The 25551-nt window shown below is 43.9% G+C and overlaps 1 protein-coding gene across 1 annotated transcript in view; it reads left to right on the forward strand.

The window, feature by feature from the left end:
* TGFBR2 (transforming growth factor beta receptor 2) overlaps window positions 1-20187 on the forward strand; it is a 66842-nt gene extending 46655 nt beyond the window's left edge. Inside the window, exons 4-7 of the mRNA XM_075705654.1 lie at window positions 3255-4054; window positions 8325-8466; window positions 16388-16515; window positions 20008-20187. Coding sequence (XP_075561769.1) covers window positions 3255-4054; window positions 8325-8466; window positions 16388-16515; window positions 20008-20187 — 1250 coding nt within the window. The remainder of the gene's footprint in view (window positions 1-3254; window positions 4055-8324; window positions 8467-16387; window positions 16516-20007) is intronic.
* Window positions 20188-25551: the final 5364 nt, after the last annotated feature.

Below are 25551 nucleotides of genomic sequence, written 5' to 3' on the forward strand. Positions count from 1 at the left end.
ATGCCTTGCTCGGTCAAGCTCTCGGTGCCACCAGCTCTTTGCTGCTGCTGTCCCCTTTAATTCTGCTGGCAGGGAGCTCAGTCTCCTTCTTTTAAGCTCAGGGTTCAGTTCTCCCCGTTGGGTGCTCATTCTTGCACTTCCCAAGCCTTGAGTGGGACTTGTCTAGTGTCTTAAAAACTGAAAATGAGCACACCCTTCGCCCCTGTTGCTTTAGGTGGGGATGTGCAGCTGTATACTTTTCACCCACTGCCTCCCTACTTCCTCCAAGCGATGGTGCCAAAGCGGATGTGTCACTTTGCAGCAGGGGTGCAGGACGATACAGTGCTCAGGGGAAGTGGCCAAACTGTGCAGCTTCTGCTTTGATTAAAATTTTTTTTCATTCTTTTTCAAGTGACATTTGCAACATCAACAGTTTCTCCCTTCCACCCAGAAATCCCCCTGCACCACAAGCAGAGCTTGCTTTTGTGCAAAATGAGGAAGAGCCAAAGTCTGCTGGAGACTTCTCAGCTGTAGGCCGAAATAATATAGCCTGCTCTAGGGCATTACAGGAATGATCAGAGACCCTCAGACAGGTAGCCATAACAGTCAAGCAGCGGTGGCTTTGGGTGAGTTTCTTCTCAGTTAGAGCTGAACGTGCACCCAACTACCCTCCAACTGCTTGGACTCATGGGGAGAAATTTGAAAGATAACTAATACATCTTGGGTTTTTTTCTCCCTCATTTAGAAAAATATTTGTATTTCAAATATCTGGGCTACATATTGCAGCTATGTGGGAAAGAAAAAAGGGCTTAAAGGGCCCTAAAGAGGCCCTGTTCATCTTTGTGAAAAAGTGTACCATATGATATAGATGACATACTACTCATTTCCAAGAGCAGAGTCCAAACTTCAAGCATGCTGTTCTGTGGTCAAGAAAAAAACCAAAAAACAGAACCCCAAACGTTCATCAAAACTATTTTATCTGATTGTTACAGATCATAGTTGCGTTCATGCCATTGTGGCCTGCTTGCAGCCAAAACTCCGAAACAGCCATCCCACAATGTAGTCAGTTCTCCTCCACCAGGGTTTTTCCCAAGTTCTTTATAAAGTAGATTTTTTGAGAGTGAAGAATGCACATGGGAATAAGCAATGCAAATCTTCTGTTTGCTGACAGTACATTGGACTTTCTAAATATATTTCTTCAGTAAGGGCCGTAAAAAAATGGGTTTTTTTTCCCCTCTTCAACATGCTGAGAAGCGCAGAAGGGGTGCCTGTAATCTGTGATGAACTTTTAAGTATTTTTTTATTTAAAAGTTAAAAAGTTTAAAATTTACTAACATTTTGCTGCCAAGGGAAATCACTTGATAATAGGGATTTGTGGTTTGCATAGGTGTGGAAGAAGGGATTGGCTGAAATTCTTTTGCATAAATGAAGGAAACACATTCTTTGTAGGTGGTGCTAGTGAATGCCACTGGCCTGTACTAGCCGGGAATGTCAGTGCTAGAAAGGCACTTCCTCTTCCTTGAAATTCTGTGAGAGAGGCTGAGATTGAATTACTTGCTCTACATCTGGTTGATGAACCTTTCAAACAGAGGAAGCACATCCTGGTTCAGGATTCAGGCCTTCTTCCAAATAAAGCAGCATATACTCTTCAGATGTCCTGTCACCTGCCTTTTGAATAGCTGATGGTTCCTGCTGCTTGCCAGCTAACTGTGTTTCCAATGGAAAAGTGACTATATGTGAAATTGGAGGGTCAGAGGTACTGTTTGTTCTAATTGTAAACTCTTTTCCCCCACCCCTTTCAACATTGCTTACCTTCATTTTGAGAGGCACAGAGTAGGGGAAACAGGTTAGTGGCTAACGTAGTTAGTGGCAACTTCCCTTCAGAGCTTGTTAAACATTTCTTTTTCTTACTGACTTATTTGGCCCCATACACAGAACCTGAGTCAGTGACATTGCTGTAGGCATCTGCCAGAGTGTCATGCTGCCAACAGAAGCCACTTGCTTAACTCTGATTGCGGCTTTAGTTGTTTTAGTCCATTCAGGTTAGACTCCCAGGGCTTCTTCCAATCAATCCCCTCCCTCATGGAAAGGTAATATAGTACATTTGCTCTGACTCAAAGGAAGAAATAGGTTGGGAGAGTACATTTCCATGTGTCAAATCAAATCAGGTTCAGATAAACTCTGACCTTCCTTCTTTAATCTATTTTCAGAATGAAACTGTTCTCTTTTAAACTGTTTACCTTCCCTAAAAAATACTCCAAACTGAACTAGAAGGGTCACATCTAGAGTTGATAGGGCAGCTCTTGCCTCTAGAATAATGTTCTATACCATTCCCAGAACATCTCCGTATTCTAGAGTATGTTTCTATTGTTCTTCTATTCCCTATCCCTATATGTTCCACCTAAGAATATGTTACTGTGTGGACTGCACCAACTAAGGAGCCTGGAGTGAACTTTCAACTGCTTTACAACAGGACAGCCAGTGTACAGCCAGCAAGTGACACACAGAGGATGTTTTCAGTTACATAAATCCATGCAAAAAGTACATGGGGGGGGTGACAATTCTCAGATGTGTCATACATGCCTGATTGTGCCTGCAGGATTCAAACACCTGTGTACATACAGGTGTTTGAATTTGTTGTAGCAACACTCTTTCACATACATCAAAGTGTTAGAATGAGTTTTGTTTTTCAGATGTCTATGCAGCCATACATATTGTGCCTGAATGTTAGCCTGCAGCAGTTGTGTGCAGACAGGCTTCCTGAAGATGTGTTTACATGGATCCCACTGAAATATACCGGATCTGGAGTGATGACTGGGCAAGTGGGAATTCATATGCTGCATTGTCTATTTATTTATCAATCCAGTTCTTAGAAAAATTAATGTGTTCTAGTAATTACTGGTTAAAGGGGCAGATCTGTCAAGAATACGTTGGCAGAGTAAGTGCAGGAGACTTTGACTATTGTATTCAGGAAAGTGAAGGTTTCATCCATAATGTATTAAGAGCCTGAAAGAACAAAGCTATTAAATTACATTAGGTTCTCACTCATTCAGTTCTGGCTTAATATAAAACAAGCAGACAGGGAAGTCCTGATAAGTGGAGACCTATATACAAAACAACATTTTGAGGTAAGAAAGCAGTGATAATTTTTATTATTTACTGTTAGTGGAGGAGATAATGTATTTCACTCTGGATAAAAATTATAATTATTGACAGCCTCCTGTATACATAAAGCTATTATTTAATGTATGCCTTCTTTCTGTTCCTCTTTACAGATGACCCTCATAAGCCAGAGGAGAAAGACGAAATTTCCAAAGTCACAATCATAAGCCTTGTCCCGTTACTGGTGATTTCTGTTGCTGTGATTGTTATCTTTTATGCCTACCGCACTCATAAGAAGAGAAAGCTCAATAAGGCATGGGAGAAGAATGTTAAGCCCAGGAAACATAAGGACTGCAGTGATGTTTGTGCCATTATGTTAGATGATGACCGCTCAGACATCAGCTCTACCTGCGCCAACAACATCAACCACAACACCGAACTGCTGCCCATTGAGTTGGATATTGTTGTTGGCAAAGGAAGGTTTGCTGAAGTGTATAAAGCCAAACTGAAGCAAAACACATCAGAGCAGTATGAAACTGTGGCAGTCAAGATTTTCCCCTATGAAGAATATGCCTCCTGGAAAACTGAGAAAGACATTTTTTCAGATGTAAACCTCAAGCATGAGAACATCCTCCAATTCTTGACAGCAGAGGAGCGTAAGACAGATCTTGGTAAACAGTATTGGTTGATCACTGCCTTCCATGCTAGAGGAAACTTGCAGGAATATCTCACACGGCACATTATCAGCTGGGAGGACCTCTGGAAACTGGGTGGGTCCTTGGCCCGAGGGATTGCCCATCTGCATAGTGATCACACACCCTGTGGTCGCCCCAAAACACCTATTGTGCACAGAGACCTAAAGAGTTCCAACATCCTGGTGAAAAATGATTTAACCTGCTGTCTCTGTGACTTTGGGCTATCCCTGAGACTGGACCCTTCTCTGTCTGTGGATGACTTGGCTAACAGTGGGCAGGTAAGTTAAAAGTTTGAAGGGGGGTGAGGGTGAGGGTGTTGTACCAGTTGGTGTGTCAGTTTCTGGGGTGAAAAAAGGAAGAATTCTATATTGCCATATTTACTTAAAATCTTAAAAAATTAAAGTGACAGTATTTATAAACAAAGAGGCTCTAAACATTAAAGCAACAGTGAGAAATGTGCAATGAAGGTTTTGTTATAATCAGAGAGTTGCATATGTATACGATGCAACCATCCTCTTTATACACTCATTAAGTGTGTATGAGCTTGTTAGCAACTGTTTCTGGGGCTGCTGTAATGCACACACACACATAAGGATGTGCTTCACATTGTGAGGATGTGCTACAGTTTTCATGCCTGATGTTTTGTGTGAGTAGACCCACTGCTGGTGTACCCCAGCATATGTGAGTTCACTCTTCTCTCTTTGAGAGGTGTAAGCAGATAACTAGAGTGATAGATAGATAATAACTTTAAAAGGCCAAAAATAAACTTGTTTAAGATTATGGCACTTTCTCCAAATACATGCAAATGCAAGAATCTCAAATAAAAATAATTGCCCTTTTGTTGCTTTTTCAACTAAGTAACATGGATAATACTCATCTACTTCACAAGGATGCCAGGAGGATGTTTATGAATGCTTTGAAGATAAAATTTTTTAAGTAAATCTCTAAATATTGGCTTTTCTAATGAAAACTCCCGTATACATTCAGACCATTTGTTAATTAATTCATAATTATTTAATTGTACATTTATTTATACATGTATTTTTACATTTATATTTTCATACATAGGTCCCATCAAAGCCTGTCCATTTACACTGACTTTTACTCCACATGGAACTAATATTTTGGTTTAGAACATTTTCAGGGACAGTTCTTCAGTCACTAGTGCTCCGTTGAGTTCACAGGAGCTTTGTCGTTGTTTATCCAATGAAGATCTGTCTTTGAAAGTCTCCTTAGTGAGAGGCAACTGTCCTAATCTCATTTTGAGAGGGTCTATTAACCAGCACCAGGAGTAATGATAACCAAGGAAGCTGTATTTAAAATAATACAAACACCACTCACAATGACATATCATTTCTCTCCAGCATGCCAGACCCTTTTGGAGTTCAGGGAAGTCATACCATAAGACCAGTTCCATTTGGAATGAAATGAAAACAGGGTATTCGGCAGTGCAAGGCAGGGGCTCTGAAATTGAACCCCACAGACACTTTGATTGCTTAAAGCCAACCCATATTTTAAGCTGATTTCTCTGGCATTGCTCACAGACACTCGGAAGTAGGAGGGTAGTGTTGATACTGCCACTTCCACAGTCCACACCAACACAGATGACAAAGTACAGTGCTGCCCAGAGCAGGTTACTGCTTTGGAATCAGTATCATTGGGCACTGGTGTTGAGGCCCACTGTTTTACTTTGTTTAGCTTCCTTGATTCTGTTTGAGGGTGATCCAGCTAGTGTCATTCTTCTCTGTGACAAGGGATAAGATGGTGTGAAGTGGCTCCACTTCAACCTCCACCTTGTTTCTTCTGGGCACACAAGCACCACCCACTCAAATTCCCCAACATGCCAACTTCAGTGCTGCAGCTTTTGCTAAAGGGGTCTTGCACCTTATGCATAATTTCTAAACTTTACCCTTTGACTCAAACCTTTCCCACCAGGAGGTCCAATCTTTGAAGGTACATAATGGAGCTGACCCAAATCTTAAATCAAGGAAACCTCTAGCTTCCTATGAAATACATGAAAGAGTAAAACTATTTTACCGTTTTTCTGGTCAGCCTTAGTAATATTCAAGGCAAGTTGTTGGGCTTACAAAGCTGTCTTCTTTCCCATCTACCTACCTACCTTCCATATCATGCAAATGTAGCCATTATTGACCATACAGTACCAGCACCCTTAGTTACTGGCTGGAAATAATCTTTTTCCCCATTAGACCCTTTGCAGTCTTCTCAGTTTGGCCACCCACGGTGGTTAATATTTGCAGACGTTACTTAACATGAGTACAAAAATCTGGACCCTTGTCCCATTGTGTTCAACAGACTGGTGGGTGCCAGCAAGGCCAGCAGTTTCTCACCTCAGCAGCATGAGCAACCGTGTAACAACACATGGTCTCCCTAATCAGATGAAGAGGGATATCTACTGCCCCTCTGTCTGACACACCTCAGGGCACAAGGCATCCCTCAACAGCTTGAAAGAAATGTGAGATCTGCAGTAAAAAAGATCCAAAAGCCACAAAAATTATAATGTACCACAGGAAGAGAGACAGTCCCTCGCTAGAAGTTTTGGAGAAGCAAGAACTGAAAACAGACTGGTCTTTGCAAAGAGAAAGCATATTCAGACTCCAGAAGGGCAACCAACTCTGAATTGCTGGTACAATTGGTAAAACGATACTTAAAATGCCTTTGAGACTAAGGGCTCAAGTTTCCACGAGATACAGGAAAAGTTTCATTGACCCAAAACCTAATAATCCAAATGCAGATAAAAGGGCACAAACAGAGTGGAACACATGATAAATCCTGAGCAGGATGGAAATGGGATTGATCTGATACCATTCTTCAAGTAATTTTAAATTTTCTCTGTGTTTCCCGCTGTACTTTTTAGTTATAGGGCTTGATCCTCCATTGTCCAGGAAAGCTGCAGAATAATTTTCACTGCTGCGAAGAGTGTGAAATGCCAGACAGTGCTTTATGACAATGTTAAGAATCTGTATTTAGGCACCATTAACTCTTGTTAAAAACAGCAGGATTTGGGGGTGTGGGACTGTGGGCCTGTAGTGTACAGGTAACCCTTCTTAAGGTTTGGATGGGATCTGCTTGGGGAAGAAGTTGTGTGTTGGGGAATGGATTGCGGGGTAGGAACAGCCTCTGCTGCAGAGTTTCCATGTGTTCATGTTCTGTAGCAGAGGGAGATGCTGGCCAACTCAGTGGTGCTGAGACATGATTGTCCCAAGGACCCATTCAGTGTATGGCTGTTGCTCACATGCTTGGCCTTAAATTCATCACAGAGTCCACATAATAGGGAGTTTAACTTTGGGACTGATCGCACAGGGTTTTTTCTGTCCTCTGTTTATAAAGGCTTTCATCCTACAACCATTTGGATATTTTTGACACAGAAATTCTCTGCTGTTGCAGGGTGCTATGACAAAGCTATGTCCTTGATCTTTCCTGCTGTCTTCTTACGGTGCATTGCACTTTTTGTGGAACTTCTACCCATTTGCCCTGAGCTTGGGGTGATAAGGCATGTTTACAGAAGCTTGTAAAATGGATATTTTAGGGCTCTTTCAGGGACTGTACATTTACTGTGTGGCTGCCTGCAATTGCAGACCCAGTAACTGAAATGGTCTTTTGCAGTCCTGCTTGCTGCTGGGCCCTGGAGTGATTGCTGTAGTGCAGTCTACAAATAGCTCATTTGAATCACAGGTCCTACTGCATCACCCACTGGTGCTTGTTCATCTCTGTGATTAATCAGTCTCCAATTTGAAACTGGCTTTGCCTGATCAAAGTCTTATTATGTTTGCAGTTTTTCAAGGGGGATAAATTTTTTATACCTACCCTGTGAAGAGTTTGTCATTTGAGAGCAACTGTTGAGTGATCCAAAAATTCTTCCTTAAATCCTTTCTTGTGATAAAAACAGACATTTAAACTTTGCCTTCTGTAATGCAAGGTCATAATCTGTATCTCAGCAAAGCTGCTAAAATCATTTCTGAAAATCGCTCAGTATGAATAAAGTTTATGAGAACGGCTTTTCAAACAAAGGGGCTGATTTTTGGTTTCGATTCAAATGTGTGCTTCTGCATTCAGTATTTGTGTATTTACTTCCTTCTGCCAGGCCTGCATTTACCACTTTTCTTTTAAGCTTACCATGAAAAGAAACAGCTAACACTGTAATATGCAGCGCAAAAGAATACAATGTGTTTCTTGCTCATCCGAAAGACACTCTGTCAGCAGCAATGCTTCAGGCCCAAAGGGCAGAGTTTATCTGTGAACAGTCAAAAAGTGAGAAAGCTTGTTAGTGTCAAAATTATTTGCTTAAGGAACTAAAAAGGGCTTCTTTTTTTTTTTCTTTACCAAAGGAGGTGCAAGTAAGTTGGTAGTCAGGACAATGCCAGATTCCCCTGGCAGCAGAAAATATGACCTGTGCCAAGTATGGCCTGAATTTTTGGATACACATCAAATGGCACTGTTTCTGTGAAAGCTGAAGTTAAATCGCAGCAGAATCCAAAACATGAATTACAACTCCAGCTCCTGAGCTCTCCCTGATCTCCTCTCCTGTAGGTTGGCACAGCAAGGTACATGGCCCCCGAGGTTCTGGAATCCAGGATGAACCTGGAGAACGTGGAGTCCTTCAAACAAACAGATGTGTACTCCATGGCTTTGGTCCTCTGGGAAATGACATCTCGCTGTAATGGCATCGGAGGTAAGTGCTATCAGTTTTCTTCTCTCTAAAAGTATGTTTGGACAGACATGCTCTTGTGGTTGTCTGGGGAGGGCATGATTCTTTTTAACTCCCAACAATTGTTCTAGTGTACCTGGATGCTCTAAATTTACAGGCCTTTGGTAGTATGGGATGCACATGTGCACGAGCAGGCTTGAAGGGCAAGCACCTGAGGGCACAAGAAAATTGGTTCTCGATTGGTGTAAGGATAAACCTGCTGTTAGGTAGACCACTTTTAAAGGTAATTAATGTCTGGTTTTTCCTATAACATCTTGAGTAGCCATGGATTGACTCAGTCTGGTTCACCTCACCCAAAATGATTGGAAACATAGGACAATTTGAAATATTAAGACCAAGAAGTGATAACTGCCTCCCATTTACTTTCATGGAATGTTAGTTCTGAAACCTAATGAGGGCCAGTTCAGTGTCAAATTTACTGATTGATCATTTCAGTAAGAGCCATCATAGTGATACAGAAACCTTCCTGCTTTCCCAAAATCCCCAGCTGCTGCTCATCATTTTTTGTGATGTTGCAAGAGATTATCCATATGAGAAATCAAGGGATGTTTGTTGTATGAAGTGCACTAACAAAATAAAAATGATTTGAACTGACTATCAGAACAGCTCCAGGAAGAGCTGCTGTGCTTGTTCATATTCAGAGTTTGTTCACTGAAACAAAATCTCCATTTCTGCTCTGCCTAAGCTGCCCCAGAATTCCCAGTGTGCAGCACTGGTATGTGCTAGAAATCAGAAAAGTTGTGGTTGAGATATCTGCATTACATATTGCCATGTTTGAAGATTTTCACCTTACTTCAGGGACTAAAATGAGACTAAGTTACATATAAAATTCTTCAGTCTGCTGGTATTGTCTAACATTCATTGTAACAAAAACTGCCGCACAGTCCAGGGCTCTGACAGGCAGTCTAAGGAGTGGGGCTGTTAAAGGTAGCACTAATGTGGACGTTATAGTAGATATGTGACTATGATTTGATCTGTTACCCTTCTTCCAAAACCACAGTCTCCCTTTTCATCAGACTTGGCACGATTGCATCTCAAAGGGCTGCCACAGAGACAGGACAATCTTGCAGGCTAGAGCACTACAGTGTGGGGAACATAGGGTACAGGAGGGAAACCAGTGTCCCGTGGGAAGATGTGCATAGCTGCTCCTTGTTTCTCTACTAACATCCTTGGGATACCACAAGGGTGTCCATGGAGGTCTCTGAAGCCACTCTGCACGGTGGCTGTGTGGCTGCATCACGGTGTCCGTGTGCAGGCGGGAGGAATGCCTCCACCTCAGTCTCCTCCTATGTCTGACCAGCGTTTAGTCTCGTTGGGTGGGCTGGACTGTGGGCAACAGATTTGCCCCTGTTTGCACCCTGCTGGGAAAGCTACAAAGTGAGTATGTGTGCAAACAGCTAGTGCTAGCATAAAAGCCTGAAAAAAAAATTCTTTCCTAGTCAAACATTTCAGGGAAAAAACATTTGGTGCTTCAGGAACTGAACCTCAGTCTGGCATAATCGAAGGCAAACCTATCCGCATTTAACTGTCGTGGTCACGCCTGTTTCTAAATGCATTGGCACAACCTCAGCCTTTCATCAGCACTTTGTAAATGTGGCTGAGGAGATTTAAAACCTGAGAAAAAGGATCTTTGCCCTGTCTCTGGAGCTCTCTCTGTTTCTTGCATTTAGGAACTCACCTTATTAATATAAATACGAGCTGTTCACAGTGGAGTCTTTTATCTTTGCTGATGCCTGAGTCCCTTCCTGTTCGTATTTGCTGAGTACAGTGAAATGGAGATTGTGGCGAGAGCAAACCTTATTGCTGCTGTTCTCAGACGGCAACTGCCTAAAAGAGGATATAAAGGGAGTTTCATAAGGAAGGAAAATCACCAGTGTGTTTAGCTAGAAGAGACTGACCCATTATAACCTTGAGAAGAAGAGCTGAAGTCATTTCAGGAAAAGGAAAGATTTCTCTGGCCCAGCATCCCCTTTGCTTTCAAGGTGGAGCTTAACCCCCACCCACATCCTGATTTTCCCTATTCATTTCATCCCCCAGTCATCCTCATCTCCAGAAACACATTTCTTCAATTTCGTTTCCCTATTTCAGTCATCTTTCCAGGGGCTGAAGTCCCCAGCAAAACCACTGGAGCACTTGGGCAGATCTGTGGGGGCTGGAACTTGGGCTTAGTGTCTTCATCCAGAGCAGTTAAATACAACTCCCAGGGTGTAAGCTCCCTCAGCCTGTCACTGGTACTGAGCTGCAGCAGCATTGCACAGTTTCTCTCATTTCCTTCTTAGATTTTCCCCTGGTTCGTGCAGTCTGGCTATCTTTGCAACCAGCTGGTGAAATACCCTTACAGTGATTCATGACTACAGCTCCCCCTCTGCTTTCTCTCTCCATCTGTCACTCGTGAGACTCCCTCCTCTCCTGACAGTCTTCCCAAGGAGCTGCCTCCACTCACACAAACCTCTCTTTTCTTCCTAAACTGTTAGGCACTGAGAGGAATGACCTCCCGTATAAGCTGGAGTAGGCTGACCTGATTGCAGCCAGCCTTTCCAAAGGAGCCTGAAAGATGTAGGCACCATCTTTGCAGGGCAGGCTGGAGTGGTGTCAGCTCCCTGACACTGGAGAAACCTGTGGCAGTTTAGAGGGCAGGAGTGGCAGTCTAAGATGAGGCAGCAGCATTAGCAACTTTAATTAGGGAAGGAAGGGGGGGGGGGGCAATTGCCATTCAGCCACCTAAAGGTACAGTGACTTATTTCTTTTACAAAGGGAGCTCTCAGGATCCATTTGTCAGCGTGCAGGTGTTCAGTGAGTGTGGGAGGCGATGGAGGCAGGTCTTTTCACTACAGCAGCTTTGTCAAACACAGTCTCCGTGCTATGCCAGGCCTTTTCAGTCAGCAGACGTTTAAACAAAAATACCCAGCAGCATAATCCATACTGTGAAGCTGCCGTAGCAAATAAGCAGGTGGGGATCGGCTTTTGAGAAAGGCCATGCTGTTCATTGTTACTTTGTTGTGCTAAATATGGAGAAGCAGAAATGGGGCACAAGGGAAAGGGAGACAGAGGCAAAGATCGAGTTTGACTGATTTTTCACCGGAGTATAATTTAAAAGGCATATTTAGAAACTCAGCAATACTACTTTGGGGAGAACTTCAACTGCACCACGCTGCCGTTAACTTGGTATTTCATTCAGTGCAACAGCTGTGCACCAGATGCTGCATGTTGCAAGAAATATAATTTTCATCTCAACCACTTGCTTTCAGAGCGACACAGCTTTGGAGACTGAGGCAAGTGTAATTTCTCTGACAGCCTCCTAGAAAGAAAAGAAAACCATCTGGTTTGTATTGGAGCTGCTACGGGTGGGGGACTGTTGGGGGTGGCAGGGGAGAAGGAGAGGAAAGGGAACTTTTGGATACACGAGGTTGGTGAAGAAGGGAGAAGAGAAACCCCTCAGAAAATGGCGACGTTGCTTGTGCAGTATTGTACTGCTTGGAGTGGTGGCTGGCTTCAGTATAGCAGCAGAGCGTTGTTTGAAATGGCAGCCTTGCTTTACCAGAGCTGTGTTTAATGTGAATAAAATCACTGAATAATCTTATGCTTACTTGGAAAGAGTCAGGCAAGAGCCACAGTTTGGTAACTAAACATTTGTGCATCCTGTACGTCATCAAATGCTCGGCTTTCATCATATTGATGTGGAGAGGTGACAGTTTCTGGCGGCAGGGAGCATTTTGATAGCCTGTACAGTGGGGCTGTGCCTGTGCTTTGGGCCCTGAGGTGGCTGCAGCTGGGGCCTGATTTAAACCTCTCCTTCTGCGGAGCAGAGCCCAGTTAGGGCATGTCTGCACTGTGCTGGCTTGTGGTGGCATATAAGCCTGAGCTGGTGCATCCACGCAGTGCAGCGTTACCCCATGACAGAACTCATGTCCTAGAAATTCTCTAAGTGTCACCACAGTACTACATGTAAGGTAGCAAGTGCTGTCCTTCAACAAGCCCAGGTAGCAATAGATCAGATCGCTACACTACACTCCATGTTGGGCGCTGATGCGCTCTGTCTCCCTCTACTTTCCCACCTCAGGATGCAGCACACAGTGACTAAGCAGCCTGTAACTGTACACGAATGGCAGAGCTGGTGCACTTCCAAACCCTTGGAAGGGTGGCTGTGTCTTTGATGTGAAGTCACTTGAAAGATGTCTGTGCAACAGAAACTGCACAGTGAGTTCACCTGTTGCAACGCACCCTCACCCTTCCCAGCTAGCATCCGTGTTCTGAAGGAGTGGAACAGGGCAACCTAGGGAAAATGTGAAGTAAGCATTTGACAGCTCCTTAAACTTAGCCATGAAATGGCTTTTGAGCCTCTGCTTTATGCATTATTATCCCTTCGTGCAACAGCTAAGTAGATCCACCACCCAAATTCCTCTAGCATGAAGAAAGACACAATCTGCACACACACACACACACACACACACACACACACGGGGCGGGGTGTGCATGAGCTGCCACAGTAGCTCCACCATCGATTGATTTATCCCTTCTGTGGCTCACCCTGTGTAAACTCTAAAGGTAGGGGTGTTTCAAAAGGACCTAAAAGTTCCTGAACGCAAGCCCACTGCTGTGGACTGTGCTTCACAGTTGATTTTTGCTGGCCTTCTTTCACCTCGCTCCTGCTTTGATTCTACAAGTGAGCCTTCATCTTCCAGCGTGAGAAGTTGTCCCACAGAAATCAGTAAGACAGATCACATGAGGGAGTGTCGACAGGGTTTGCACGTATGCTGTTCTGACCCAAAGGAAGAGAATTTCACTGCAAAGAACTTAAGAGTAGAAAAAGATTATATGAGCAAGGCATATTTTTCATGAGGAACCCACAGCCAAATTTTCCAAAGTATTCATCAGGCACAACAAATAGATTTTCAGTAATGTCTCTGTTTGGGGCTAAAAATCCAGTCCCAGCCTTTCTGAGATTTATGGCCAGGCCAGTGACAAAGGAAACCAGAGGTGCAGTGATTATTAGTGCAAGGCAGCTCACAACCATAAAGATTAAATGCTGGAGGTTAAAGTTGAAGGAACTCTGCCGTTACTGAACGCTAAAGGTGCTGTAGTTCATGGTACCTGAGGTATTTATGGTACTTCAGCCAGTTGTCATTTTTAGTGCCTGACTGGTCTAAAAACAATCGAAAGAAACATATAAGGCATGAAAAATAGATTCAGCATCTGTATACAGCCGTGCACAAGCAGCTAGGCACAAACATCTTAACCTACCTCAAACTGACATCTGTTACATCTACTGTAGCACGTCAACATGATCCATGAATAACCACAGCTATTACTGCAAAATGTGTCTGACACCTGAGATTCCACAGCATAAGGATAATTTACTGCAAGAGGATTCAGTGGGCTTTTCTTTCTAAGGGAAAGAGAAGCAAGATAATAAATAGCAAGAAGATGCTGCATGCTGCATGAGGGAAAGCACGACTGTATTACTGTAAAGTCATTACAGTGAATTGGCATCTGGCCTCAATTGCTCCTTCTTTACCATAAAAAAAATAAAAAAATAAAAAAAAAACCCCAACCAAAAAAACCCAAACCTGAAAAAGCTATTCAATCTTTACATTTGGAAGAGGAATGGTCATAGCATAGAAAGAATTTCTCAAACAGGGAAAATGTATTACAAACCTATCAATTCCCCGGGAAGGCTTTCCCTTCCCCCATTTGAACCATCCCATGAACCTGAATGGCCTTCAGGTTAAGCTCAGTGAGAGGGAACAGGTCAGCACCACAGCACCAGCTTCCCTCTGTTGCACATTCAGACTCCTCTGACTCATACTGCAAGAAGATCTCAGAGCCTTGGCTGGTGTCCATGACCACTACCACAATGAAACCATGACTGATGGAGAAGGTGTAGGAAATGGCCATCTAGGTCATGCTATTTACATTTTCCCAGCAAACTTTAATATTTTGATTAGCTTTGAAAGTAGAGGTATCTGCTTTGTAATCATTGTGCATCCGCTACATATAATCCAGGTCTGACCAGCAAGATGGCAACTTCCCAATTAACTTCTAGGGCTAAAGTCTTGCAAATCTACTTTGTGTGAGTAATCTCTAACTCACATTAATGTGGGTGAAACTGGTATGCCTTCTTGTAGAGGAAGAAAGTGTGAAGTAGACTTTGGTCCTTGAGTCTTAAAGAAACTGATTTACGTATGAGAAGATCAGAGCTGTGTTTCGGGACTATAGCCACTCTAGAGCATTGTGTGGACAGTGCCCAGCACCAGATGGTTCAGGAGAAGGAAGGAGAGCTCTGCAGGAGGCATCTGTGGGGTGATCTGCTGCACTGCACACACAGTTGTTTGCAGCTGGATCTCTAAACACTGAACATTTGAAGCACAAGGTTTAATATCCCTTCCAAAATGTGTGTTATCATAACTTGGCTATGCTTTTTAAGCACTAGAAATTCTTTTTCTGTAGCCTGATAAAGTCTTCTTCTTGTGGCCATCACGTAGAAGTGAGATCTACAGCCTGACTCTAAGGTTTTGGAGAAAAGTCCACCTTTTAGTTATGTTCAATACTACCTTGTTTTTATCGTGAGACAGTGAGACATGACAGAAGGATCTGACCTGTGTTATCTTGATCATTAGTTATTTTCAGTACTTTTTCATATGACTCCTTACCTTTCTCTCCAAAGTAAACAAAGCCAAGCTTTAGAGGTTCTCCCCATTTTTTCTGGGCCTTTAATCATTGTTATCACCCTTCTCTGAGCTTCTTTTTACCATAAAATGCCCCTTGAGAGGAGTGAGCAGTACTGGACACTGCATTTGAACTTGGCTTGTAACATTACACAACAGTACTGTGTCTCCTGTCTCGTTCATCTCTCTTCACACATCTTCTGGGCACTCACATGCATTCTTCAGACTGCCTTGTAGATTACACTTCAGTATTTCTAACCCTCAATTAATTCCTAGAAAGAAATAAGAGGCAGCAGAACGGGCCAACTTCATAAATCTTTATCTAATACTAGCAAGTCATTAGGCCTGTGAGTAAAGTCGCCATCTGTTCCCAAAGAAACCACAGCATTTTCTACACTGTGTCAGCATCTACTATAATATTTCCGCTCTCAGAGATTTCTTGAGTTTTCTCCAAAGGTCCCATATGGCTGCCTCTTCCTTTCTCTCTACAAAGGAAAGCAAAGAAAATATGCAACATGCAAACAAAAACTAGAATGGCAGCAGCCCCTTCAGGAAGCTGTGCCCCCTGCATCATGGGCCAAAACTGACCCATTTTGGGAAAGAGGCCTAAAATAAGAGCAGACTACTACTTTCTACAAAGGAATGCTTCTCAGTAATAAACGAGGGCAGCGTGGCAGATTCCAGCGCTGCTCCTTACTGTATCTTCATCCCTTTCAAGCAACTGTTTCCTCCTAGCAATCTGGCACATTAGCATCTATCATGACCTAGATAGATTTCTGTTTATATTTCACCTGGTAGGTGTGTGTGGACTCCAGGGGACCTAAGGGGGACCAGTTCTTGCAAGCCTGGCTCAAGCAAAACTCACCGTGAAAGTCCTGTGTGTTTTGCCTTAGCACAGATTGAAAGGCTCACAAACCATTATAGGTTACTCTGCTGCTCTGACTGTTGCTAATATGATTATGTACTAAAGGGTTTAAATGAAAATTGTTTAGTTGGCTAGGAAAGAAGAGGGGAGGGAGGGGGCGTGTGGGAGAAACACATTTGAAACATTTTTGAAAATGCCAACTGGCTTTGCTTTGTTTGGAGCTGGTCAAGCAGAACAGTGGCACTGAGCAGCTAATCAGTAGCTCCTACTCCTCCAGAGAACAGCCAGCTCCCTTCACACTTGGCACCAGCGCAGCCCAGCTGAATACCCTTGTGTTTGCTTATTCTCTTGGCAGAAGTGAAAGAGTACGAGCCCCCATTTGGCTCTAAAGTGCGAGAACACCCCTGCGTGGAAAGCATGAAGGACAACGTCCTAAGAGACAGAGGGCGACCCGAGATCCCCAGCTCCTGGCTTAACCATCAGGTAAGAGCACTACATGTGAGCAGCTGGGAGCTGCACTATACATTTAGCTCCTGCCTGAAGCCTGAGGCTTAACTCAGTGTCCCGCCCAACAGGCTGGACCGCTCTTTTGCACAGAATAAAGTTCTCTCACACGGTGACACCAGTGCTGCCATGGTTCTGACACCACAGTGCTCTGCACCATGCCTACCCCAAAGCCCTGGGATTTCTGCTGCCCACCAGTGTAATCTAAACGTGATCAAAACAAAAAGATTGGAAACCTGAGACCAAACAATCATCCAGACCACAGAATAGTTAGGGCCTTAAAGCACACTGTGTGCAGGCTCTGAAAGGTCAAAGAGAACAACTTCACACATGGGCCCCTTCAGCAGAGAAAACAAATCTCAGTACTTTATCATGGAGAGCAGTCATAGTTGTATCCCAGCTGTTGACAGGTTTAAGAAAAAGGAAATGAGTCTTCAGCAAGCCAGTCTGGTTTTATTCAGGTTGCGCATTAGCAGTCCATTTCCCTTGCATGTCGTGAAGCATTCAGTCAGCTTTCCTGTTTCATGGACACCATGGTTGCACTTCCTAGGCAATAGTTGCAGCCCAGTTTCTCAATAGATGAAACTGAATGGAAACAAGCCAAAGGCATGCATTTCTTCACCTTTGTTCTGAGCAGTTTTATCAGAAGAGATAAAATGAGAATCGTCTCAGGGGACAAGTGAGGCTTGGTCATTCCACTTGTCAATGAAATATGTTGAGTGGTCTTTACAGACAAAAGGAAAGCATTGCGAACATTTATAAAAGCGCAGGCAACCAAGATCGACTAATATTTCCATCAGGAGCAATGTAACACTCCCTTTTTCATTCTAGTTGAGATGTTAAAATCACAGTCTAACACCTACTTAAGAAAGGCCAAGTGAGTGGCCAAAATCAATCATCTTTCCAACCAAGAACAACACATCTGCCGCCTGGTGAGCATGGCAGAATGCATCCCCTTCCTGGACCACAGGGACTTGCTCCTTATCTAGTCATCTGTGATGAGCAGGGTTATTGAGGAGAGGTGCTTTAAATGGGGAGGAGAGCTGTATTTTGAGGCACACATGGATATCTGATGTTATGAGTACTAAAAAGCCCTTGACATTTATAGGAGCCATAGGTACAACCATCTTCTAAATGACAAGTTGAGCTGGGAAGGAGAGATTATACTAATGCTCATCTTTAAAGAAAAGAACTGTTTGCAGAAATTTTATAAAAATTATGGATGAGCCAGTGAAAGGGATCATGAGTTGTCTGCAGTTGTTTGTTTTCCACAAAGCCAAAATTACATCCAAACTGGTAATACATACGTGGTACTTTAGAAGAGCCCAATTAACAAAGCAGAAAAGAAACCTGAACCAGATCATTTGGGAGATAAAAATTAAATAGTAGAAAATGCTTAAAATTAGGAACAGTGTGAGAACATTTCTTGGGATATTCAAAATACATGGTCTCGTGTGGAGAAAATTAAAGTATAGAAGGGTAGAGAACTGATTAGGGAAACAGAAGAACAACAGGAACATCTGTGGTCAGCAAACTTGAGGATAATCACAGTTTTCTCAAGAGCAAAAGGAAATCTATACCAACTTGTTGCTGGATATGAAAGAAAGATACTGCTTATGCTAATGCAAAGGCAGACATGGTCAGCAAATACTTCTGTTCTGCATTTGGGAAGAGTCAGATGATGCATATGTAACAGAAGGTGATGAAAGCCCCTATAAAGAAAAAGTCATTGGCACTTAAAGCAGGCCTGGGGCGCTGTTAGGTGGCCCAAAGACTTGTCTGCGCACTGCGCTACGTGGCAGTAGAAATGGGCAGTACCGCTGGTTACGCCTTCCAGAGAAGTGTCCAGGAGCTCGTTTCATGCACAGCCAGGCATAGCGGCAAGCATAAGTGTGCCGGCACGCCCAGGGCACCTGGGCAGGGAAGCGCTGGGCTCGGGATCCCCGTGGTGCTCAGGCACCAGGCAGGCCCATGGCTGCTCTCATGGCAGCAAGCCTGAGTATGCGGAGGGCTGCAGCTTGAGGTACTGGAGCAGAGCTGTAAGATACACTGTGAATTTTGTCACCTCTGGGTTTACATAGCAAGTAAAATGATTGCAGATTTGGAGCTAGGTGTCCTGCATTCAACTTGAGAGATTTCTTCCCTGTGTAAAACCCAGAGCTCAGTCTGCCCCCAGTACAGGGCACCCTACTGACTGGGAGGACCACGTGTCTACGCTTGCCTGTCACCGGGATGGGCACTGCTGGCTCCAGCAGGGTTCAGCTGAGAGTCTAAGGCAGGAAATGGATGCCTGATAACACACTCACAGGACATTTAATGAAGGTGGATTTAATTCCCTTCGTTTGAATCCCTTCAGCATTTCACACTGTGCTATCTAAAATGCAGTGACGCATCAGCTTCTGCGGGGCTGTGACAGTTTGCAGCAGCTGAGGATCTGCTTTGAACTCCGTAGAAGTTGCTCTTACTGTAATGGCTCTTCCATATTCATTTCCTTCCTCTGCAGTCTTGTTTTTGTAATGAACTCATTATTCATCGTGATAAAATTCTGGAATGGATTTACATATTACAATTTTTCCCCCCCCTTAATGAGATTTGTTGCACTATTGATTTCAAGTTAATGTTTAATATTTAATTTAATTTACTGCTTGTAATTTCAATGCCAGCAGAAAACTAATGCTATTTGTATACAGACAATAACGCTCTGCTATTAACATTGACATCAGTCAACATCACCAATTAGGTAAATTATGCAATTAATGCAGTGTTGTGAAATGTTATTTTTTTTAAATAAGAAGTTTAAGATAAATCCTACTTAATGGGCTTTTAGTGTCATAAAGCAAAGCACACAATTTCCTGGCAAATACCTCATGTTTATAAAATGCATTACAGAGATGCAACCGTTTTTTCTCCTGTAAACATATGCATCAGCATTGCAATGAAGGTTAAATAGTTACATCTGCGAGTGACATGTTTAAGTGTTTGTGGGACTGTGGCCCATATTTGCACATAGATTTAGTTAGTCCGCAAGGAATTCATAAAGGGCTGATGTAGGGCCTGATATTGCTGGCAATCAGAATTGTGTTTGAAAAACCCAAGCAGAATTCAGGCACGCAAAGGCATGGGTTGAGCAGGAAGTCACATTATCCAAGAATTCTGATCATATTTATTAAAAAAAGCTCCTACCTGATTCTAGAGCACTAGTCCAAAGCATCACTTTTCTTGGTATAAAGTATCAGAACATATGCCGAGAAATGACAGTACCGACCAAAGTGCTGAAAATATTGTAGTAGAATTTCTTTTAAAAATACAAGGAAAGCATGCCCCCACGACAGTAGCAGCAGAGCCCATAAAGCACCCCCAGGACACATGTGAATAACCCCTGAACTTCAGAGGGCACTAAAGCAACTCTCACACATGGGCTTTTGGCAGTGACTGGCCCCATCACGGCTGCTCTCTCTGTGCTCTCTGCAGGGCATCCAGATGGTGTGTGAAACCCTTATCGAGTGCTGGGACCACGACCCCGAGGCCCGGCTCACGGCGCAGTGCGTTGCGGAGCGCTTCAGCGAGCTCAAGCACCACGACAAGCTCTCGGGAAGAAGCTGTTCGGAGGAGAAGATCCCCGAAGATGGCTCCGTGACCACCGCCAAGTAGTGCGCACCCGAGAGCTCCAAAACAGCGGGAGGTCGCTCCTAGACGTCGTGTTCACCTTGGAAAAGGAAGAAGTCTCTATCGGTGCCTTGACTTGCTTCCTGGAGGACTGAGGCTGTCACTACTCCTTTTAGACTCCGGCTCCAGACAGGGAGATGTATTCGTGGGAATTAAAAGCCGGGGAGTAGGTGTCATACCCGAGCACTGGCTGCCGACATCATGTCGTAGGAGGAGCTATGTATGTTAGCACTTCCTCAGGAAATGAGATTTCAAAATAGCCAATAACATTATGCACTTTATTAATGCCTGTATATAACTATGAAATTGCTATTTTTATATATATATATACATATATATATAAAAAAGTGTGTGTATGTATATATATATCTCTATCTATATATCTATAAACAGCCGTGCTCTGAAAAAAAGAGTTAGAAGAAAAAAAAAGAAGTGCTTCCAGGAAATTTCCAGTACATTAGAGTTCCCTCCGCCTTAGGGAAGGAACCCGGGGAGACTGGCATAGCACGACACCAGCAATTGTGCACTAAGCGCTCTGCCAAAAAAGATAGGAATAATATGCGATAAGAAGATGGCTTTCAAAGTGTGTGCTGTGAACACCCGGGTGCGGCCCTGCAGTTCACAGTTGCAGGAGCAGTGTCACAGCAGACAGGCCAATTTGGCTTTGCAGTTGTACCTATGCATTCCTGTCTGCAGCGCATTTTGGAAGGTTCAGCAATGCCTTTGCCCTCTCAGCTTAACCCCAGTGTCTTCATAGTGTCCCAGAATGGGAGTGGAAGGAGGCTTGGTCTCTCCCACACATGTGTTTCCATACAGAGGTCATTAATGTTATATGTTTATTGCTTTGAATTCATGCTGCTTGCAAGCAGGTTGCAAAATATCAGCAGGCTGAGTTTTCCCCTCCTCCCATCCCCACCCCCCAAACCATACAAAACAAGAGAGGGCCAGGAATAATCCAAGCAGATGTTTTATATTTGCTATGCATTCTGAGTGCAGGCAGTACTATTATTCTTTTCCTTCCTTTTACCTTGGTTGTGTTGCTGTAAGAACAAACATTTTTTTTTTTCCCTATACAGCATGTCTAATTGCTTGACACTGCACAGTCTGACTCTGTTCCACGCTTTCTAGAGAAAAGTAAGAGACAACGGCCAGTGCCTTTGTTTTTGCAAAAGGACCTTGGAGGTGAGAGAAAGCGCCGTAACATTAGGTTAACGGCATATCCTGCCCTCAGCACTGCTTGCATATAAGGCTGCCCTCAGCAAGCCAGCAGTTAACAGAAAAAACCCAAAACCCAGGGAAGATGATTTATTCCAAAAGGATCCCTCAGACATTGCTTACATTCTTTCAGTTCTCCAAAATCTTTAAGACAGTTGACATCACATTGGGCCAATATAAATGATGGCAATGTGTTTAATAAGTGCTAACAGTTTTGTCTTCAGGAGTTTTGCAGTGATTTTTTCCACTTTTTTCCTCCCCACAGCATGCAAGCAGGCCTTGGGAATTAGAAATTCAGCCAGCACAAAACAGTCCTGTACAGATGTATCTGGTGCCATTTATTAAACATCTTTGACAGATAAACATCAATATTTCTCTAGAAGACATTGCCATGTAAGTCAATAGGAATCGTGCTTATTCAAATAGGAGTTAAGATTTATGATGACAAATATTTTATTTGAAACGATTTTGTATCTGCCTTTTTTTGGGGTTTTTTTTTTTTTTTTCATTTTAACCAAACTACTCAGAAATATTTAAACAGAGCAGGCCAAAACCTCAACAACAGCAGTGGAATTCAGAGGACACTATGTCAATTTTTATAAGGGGGGAGGGTGGGATTTGGTTTTTTGTAAAAAAAAAAAAAAAACAAAACGAAAAAAGTGGGGGAGCGGGCAGCGGCGCGGGGCTGCGGAGCTGCTGGCGGCGGGGCCCGCTGCTGTCTACTGCCCCCTAGCGACGCGCTGCTGCCGCGCCGCCGCCCCGGCTGCCCGGAGGCGGCGTGGGGAGGGGGAATGTCGCGACTCGTTTCTCATCCTCCATCCCCGCTGAAGGTCAAGGAATGGCGTCCGGTGGTTCCTGACAATACTGACATTTTTATGGTTTGGGGTTTGTTTTTTTTTTTTTTTTTGGTTGGTTGGGTTTTTGGTTGTTTTTTTTTTTTTTTTTTACTACTACATGTAAAGGAAAAATTTTTATTCTTTTAAGGAATAATTCACCTGTACATCATGTATGAAATAGGAATGTGAACAATATATACTCTTGTATATCAAATGTTTCAAGCACTTAACTTGCTTTGTAAACAGTTTTGGGGTTTATTTTGGTCTGGTTTGTTTTGTTTTGTTTTGTATAAATCAAACGTTTATTGGAGCAAATAAAATAACACCGACTCAAGTTTGTCTTTCATCTCTGGAGCATCCAGAATCGGGAGAGGGCTCTTCTTAAAATGAACCCTATCCTAAAATGATTCAGGCCCGTTCCTTCCCACCAGAGGCCTGAATGTCATACTCAGTGTGTCCAATGGCCTTTGCGTGTGTCCTTCCCCTGGTCTCCATCCTGCCATTCAGCAGAACAGCACTAGCAGATACCCAAACCTGCTGGCCTGTTAGCCCCTGCAGTGTAAAATCTTCACTAGTCTCAGGGGAGGGGAGGAAGAACAGGGTTCACAGTGGACACTCTCCTACTTTTAGGTCACTCAATTCTCAGTGTAGATGTGGTGCTTAGGGACATGGTTTAGTGGTGGACTTGGCAGTGTTAGGTTAATGTTTGGACTCGATGATCTTAAAGGTCTTTTCCAACCTAAATGATTCTATGATTCAAGACCTTAGTTAAACCTCAGTCGTTTTGGTGCTGGTATTAAAGTGAGCCAGAAGACGGCCCACTAAAGCTGTGTCACTGAGAAGTGCATGATTGATGTGCTTGTGCCTTACAGCTTCTGCTCTCCACTCAGCCCTTTCCCCTTTGCAAGCTGATAGCCCTCCCATGGAAGACATGTAGAACACAAGCACCACATCAACAAAGAGCGCGATACCTCCCTCCCCACCAAAAACATTGCCTTGAGTGCGACTTAGGTTGACTCTAATGCATCCGCCAGTGCCTGATTTAGGCTTCTGAGACTCTCTAGCCATCACTATTTTTTTCAGGGAATGTATTTTGGTGCCAAAACCTCTACCAGAGCTCATGCTTGGCTGCACTGAATATCTTCTTTTGAACCTCCAAGTGGGGATTCCCCAAAGAGGTACCCAGGTGTCTTCCTTCATGAGTCGAGCAGAATAACTGAGGCTGGCAGTGACCACCAGTCCAGGCGCTGCACTCGCTGGTCATCTGGTCCAGGCTCCTGTTCAAAACAGGCAGCTTAGAACAGGTTGCTCAAGACCTTGTTGAATTTTGACTATGTTCAACACTAATGATTTCAGAGTCTCTCTGGGCACCTGGTGCTCCGAACAGAGCAACACACATAGCCCATGTCAGGTGTGGTGCCAAGCACAGCAGCCACGTCTAGTTTAAAATTGGCAAACTGGGGCAGGCCGTGAAGCAGGCCTTGCCTAGGTGTCCCCCCAGGCAAACAGCTGCAGGTGACCAGCTCTTCCTTTAAGCCAGCTACCCTCTGCCCTCATATTACCAGACTATAAATCAAGCTGCAGAGTGAGGATGCTCCATGGCCAGCTGCAACCAGCTGCCTGGGGACAACATGGAGGGGCCTGCGGGGAGCCTTGCTGCAGGGCTGCTGCCGAGGGTGCGGTGGGGATGGGTCAGGACAGGACCCCCGCCAGCTGCAAGGCAGCGCTGCCAGCACCAGCCTTGCTGTGGTTGCTTTGACGTTGAGGAACGGTGGGATGCTCTACAGCCTCCTCCTCCTCCCCAGCAAGCGTTAACGGTGCAGCCTTCACTTCTTGGCTGCTCCTTCAGTGAAGGCCAGATACAAAACAGCTCTCAGCTGCCGTACGGGCATGCAAAGCCTCACTGCCCACACCTCTGTGGTTTCCAGCAGCACCCTGCCAAGCCCTAGGCAAGCCTACCATCACTGCGGTCGGTCCCAGTGTTTCCTGGTGCGCTGGTGGCAGTGGCCACCCCTCACCAGGTCCCACCACTGGCCACCTATTGGCAAAGATGATCAAGCCCTGACATCCTGTTTACACTGGCTCAAAGGTGAGGGCCTTTTGGCATAACAAGGCAAAAAAGTGTTGCAAAAAGAAATCTAAAGCCTAGTAACAAACTGGAGCAGGCAAACTCCGGAGACCTTTCAGTCTTGAAATGAAGTACACTATATCCTTTTCATATTTTTTTTCAATTAAGGCTTTTGCCCACCTTTCTTATCCTAAATATGGTATTCAATATCCTTCTGTGAGCAGCTCTTAATTAGCATGTCAATCACCATTTTATCACCAGGATAGACAGCAAGGAGGCTCCAGCTGTGAAATGCAGAAAGCAATTCTTTACTTCTGAACCAAGTGATAGTCTAAACTGGATGGCAAAGTTTCCCAGTGCAGAGTGCCTCCATGTTACCAGTTCACACAATTGCCAGCACAACTGGGATTTCACCCCTTCTAGGATATTCCCAGCTGCTACTGGAATAGACATGAATGATAAAAGAAGAAAAAAATCATGACCCAGCTCCTGAGGGGGGAAAAAAGAAAAAGAAAGGCATTAAGACATTGTTATTCTGAATGCTCCTGGAAACAAACTGAGCCACATGTAGAGCACCTGCAATATTGTCCTCTTGTCAAGCCAGCTGTGCTGGGACCCAAGGGCTTCCTTCGCTTCCAGAGGAACACTGATTAATTTATTTCCTGATCCTTAGCTCTGTTTCTCTCTCTTGCTTGCTTTTTTTTTTTTTTTTTTTTTTTTTGGCATTATGTTTTCAATAAAACACTGCCTATGGCAATTTTTCCCTCTGGCCACAAAGAAGATGGAGCAAATTCTGTTCCAGACTGTCTGCTTGTTGTTCCTGAATGCAGTTTGGCTGAGTTCATGCTGCTTATTATTTGGCAAACATTCTTGCAAGTGGGTGCATACCATGTGTGTGTTCAGAAGGCTCTTGCTGGGGGTAGTGCCAAAAATTCCAGTCATCCTGGTTGGTATAAGTGATGCACCTCACTGCAGGATTTTGGTAGGTTTTTTTCAGGCATCTGTGTCCTGCTGGGTTACTATATCCCAGCATGACCCACAAGACCCAGTTGGCCTGAGCCCACGGTGTCCCAGCCCAGCTGTCTAGACCCTGTTTCCTCACAGTGCCTTGACCTATTGGCAGCTCTCACCTACTTTTGACCTCTGGCAGCTGAAAGGCTTTGCTCATGGGCAGAAAGCTGAGGACAAAGTCAGTGGTTTGTTGAAATACGGCCAAACTGTGAGGCTCCT

The sequence above is a fragment of the Pelecanus crispus genome, chromosome 2 (assembly GCF_030463565.1).
Source record: "Pelecanus crispus isolate bPelCri1 chromosome 2, bPelCri1.pri, whole genome shotgun sequence".
In the NCBI taxonomy this organism is placed as follows: Eukaryota; Metazoa; Chordata; class Aves; order Pelecaniformes; family Pelecanidae; genus Pelecanus; species Pelecanus crispus.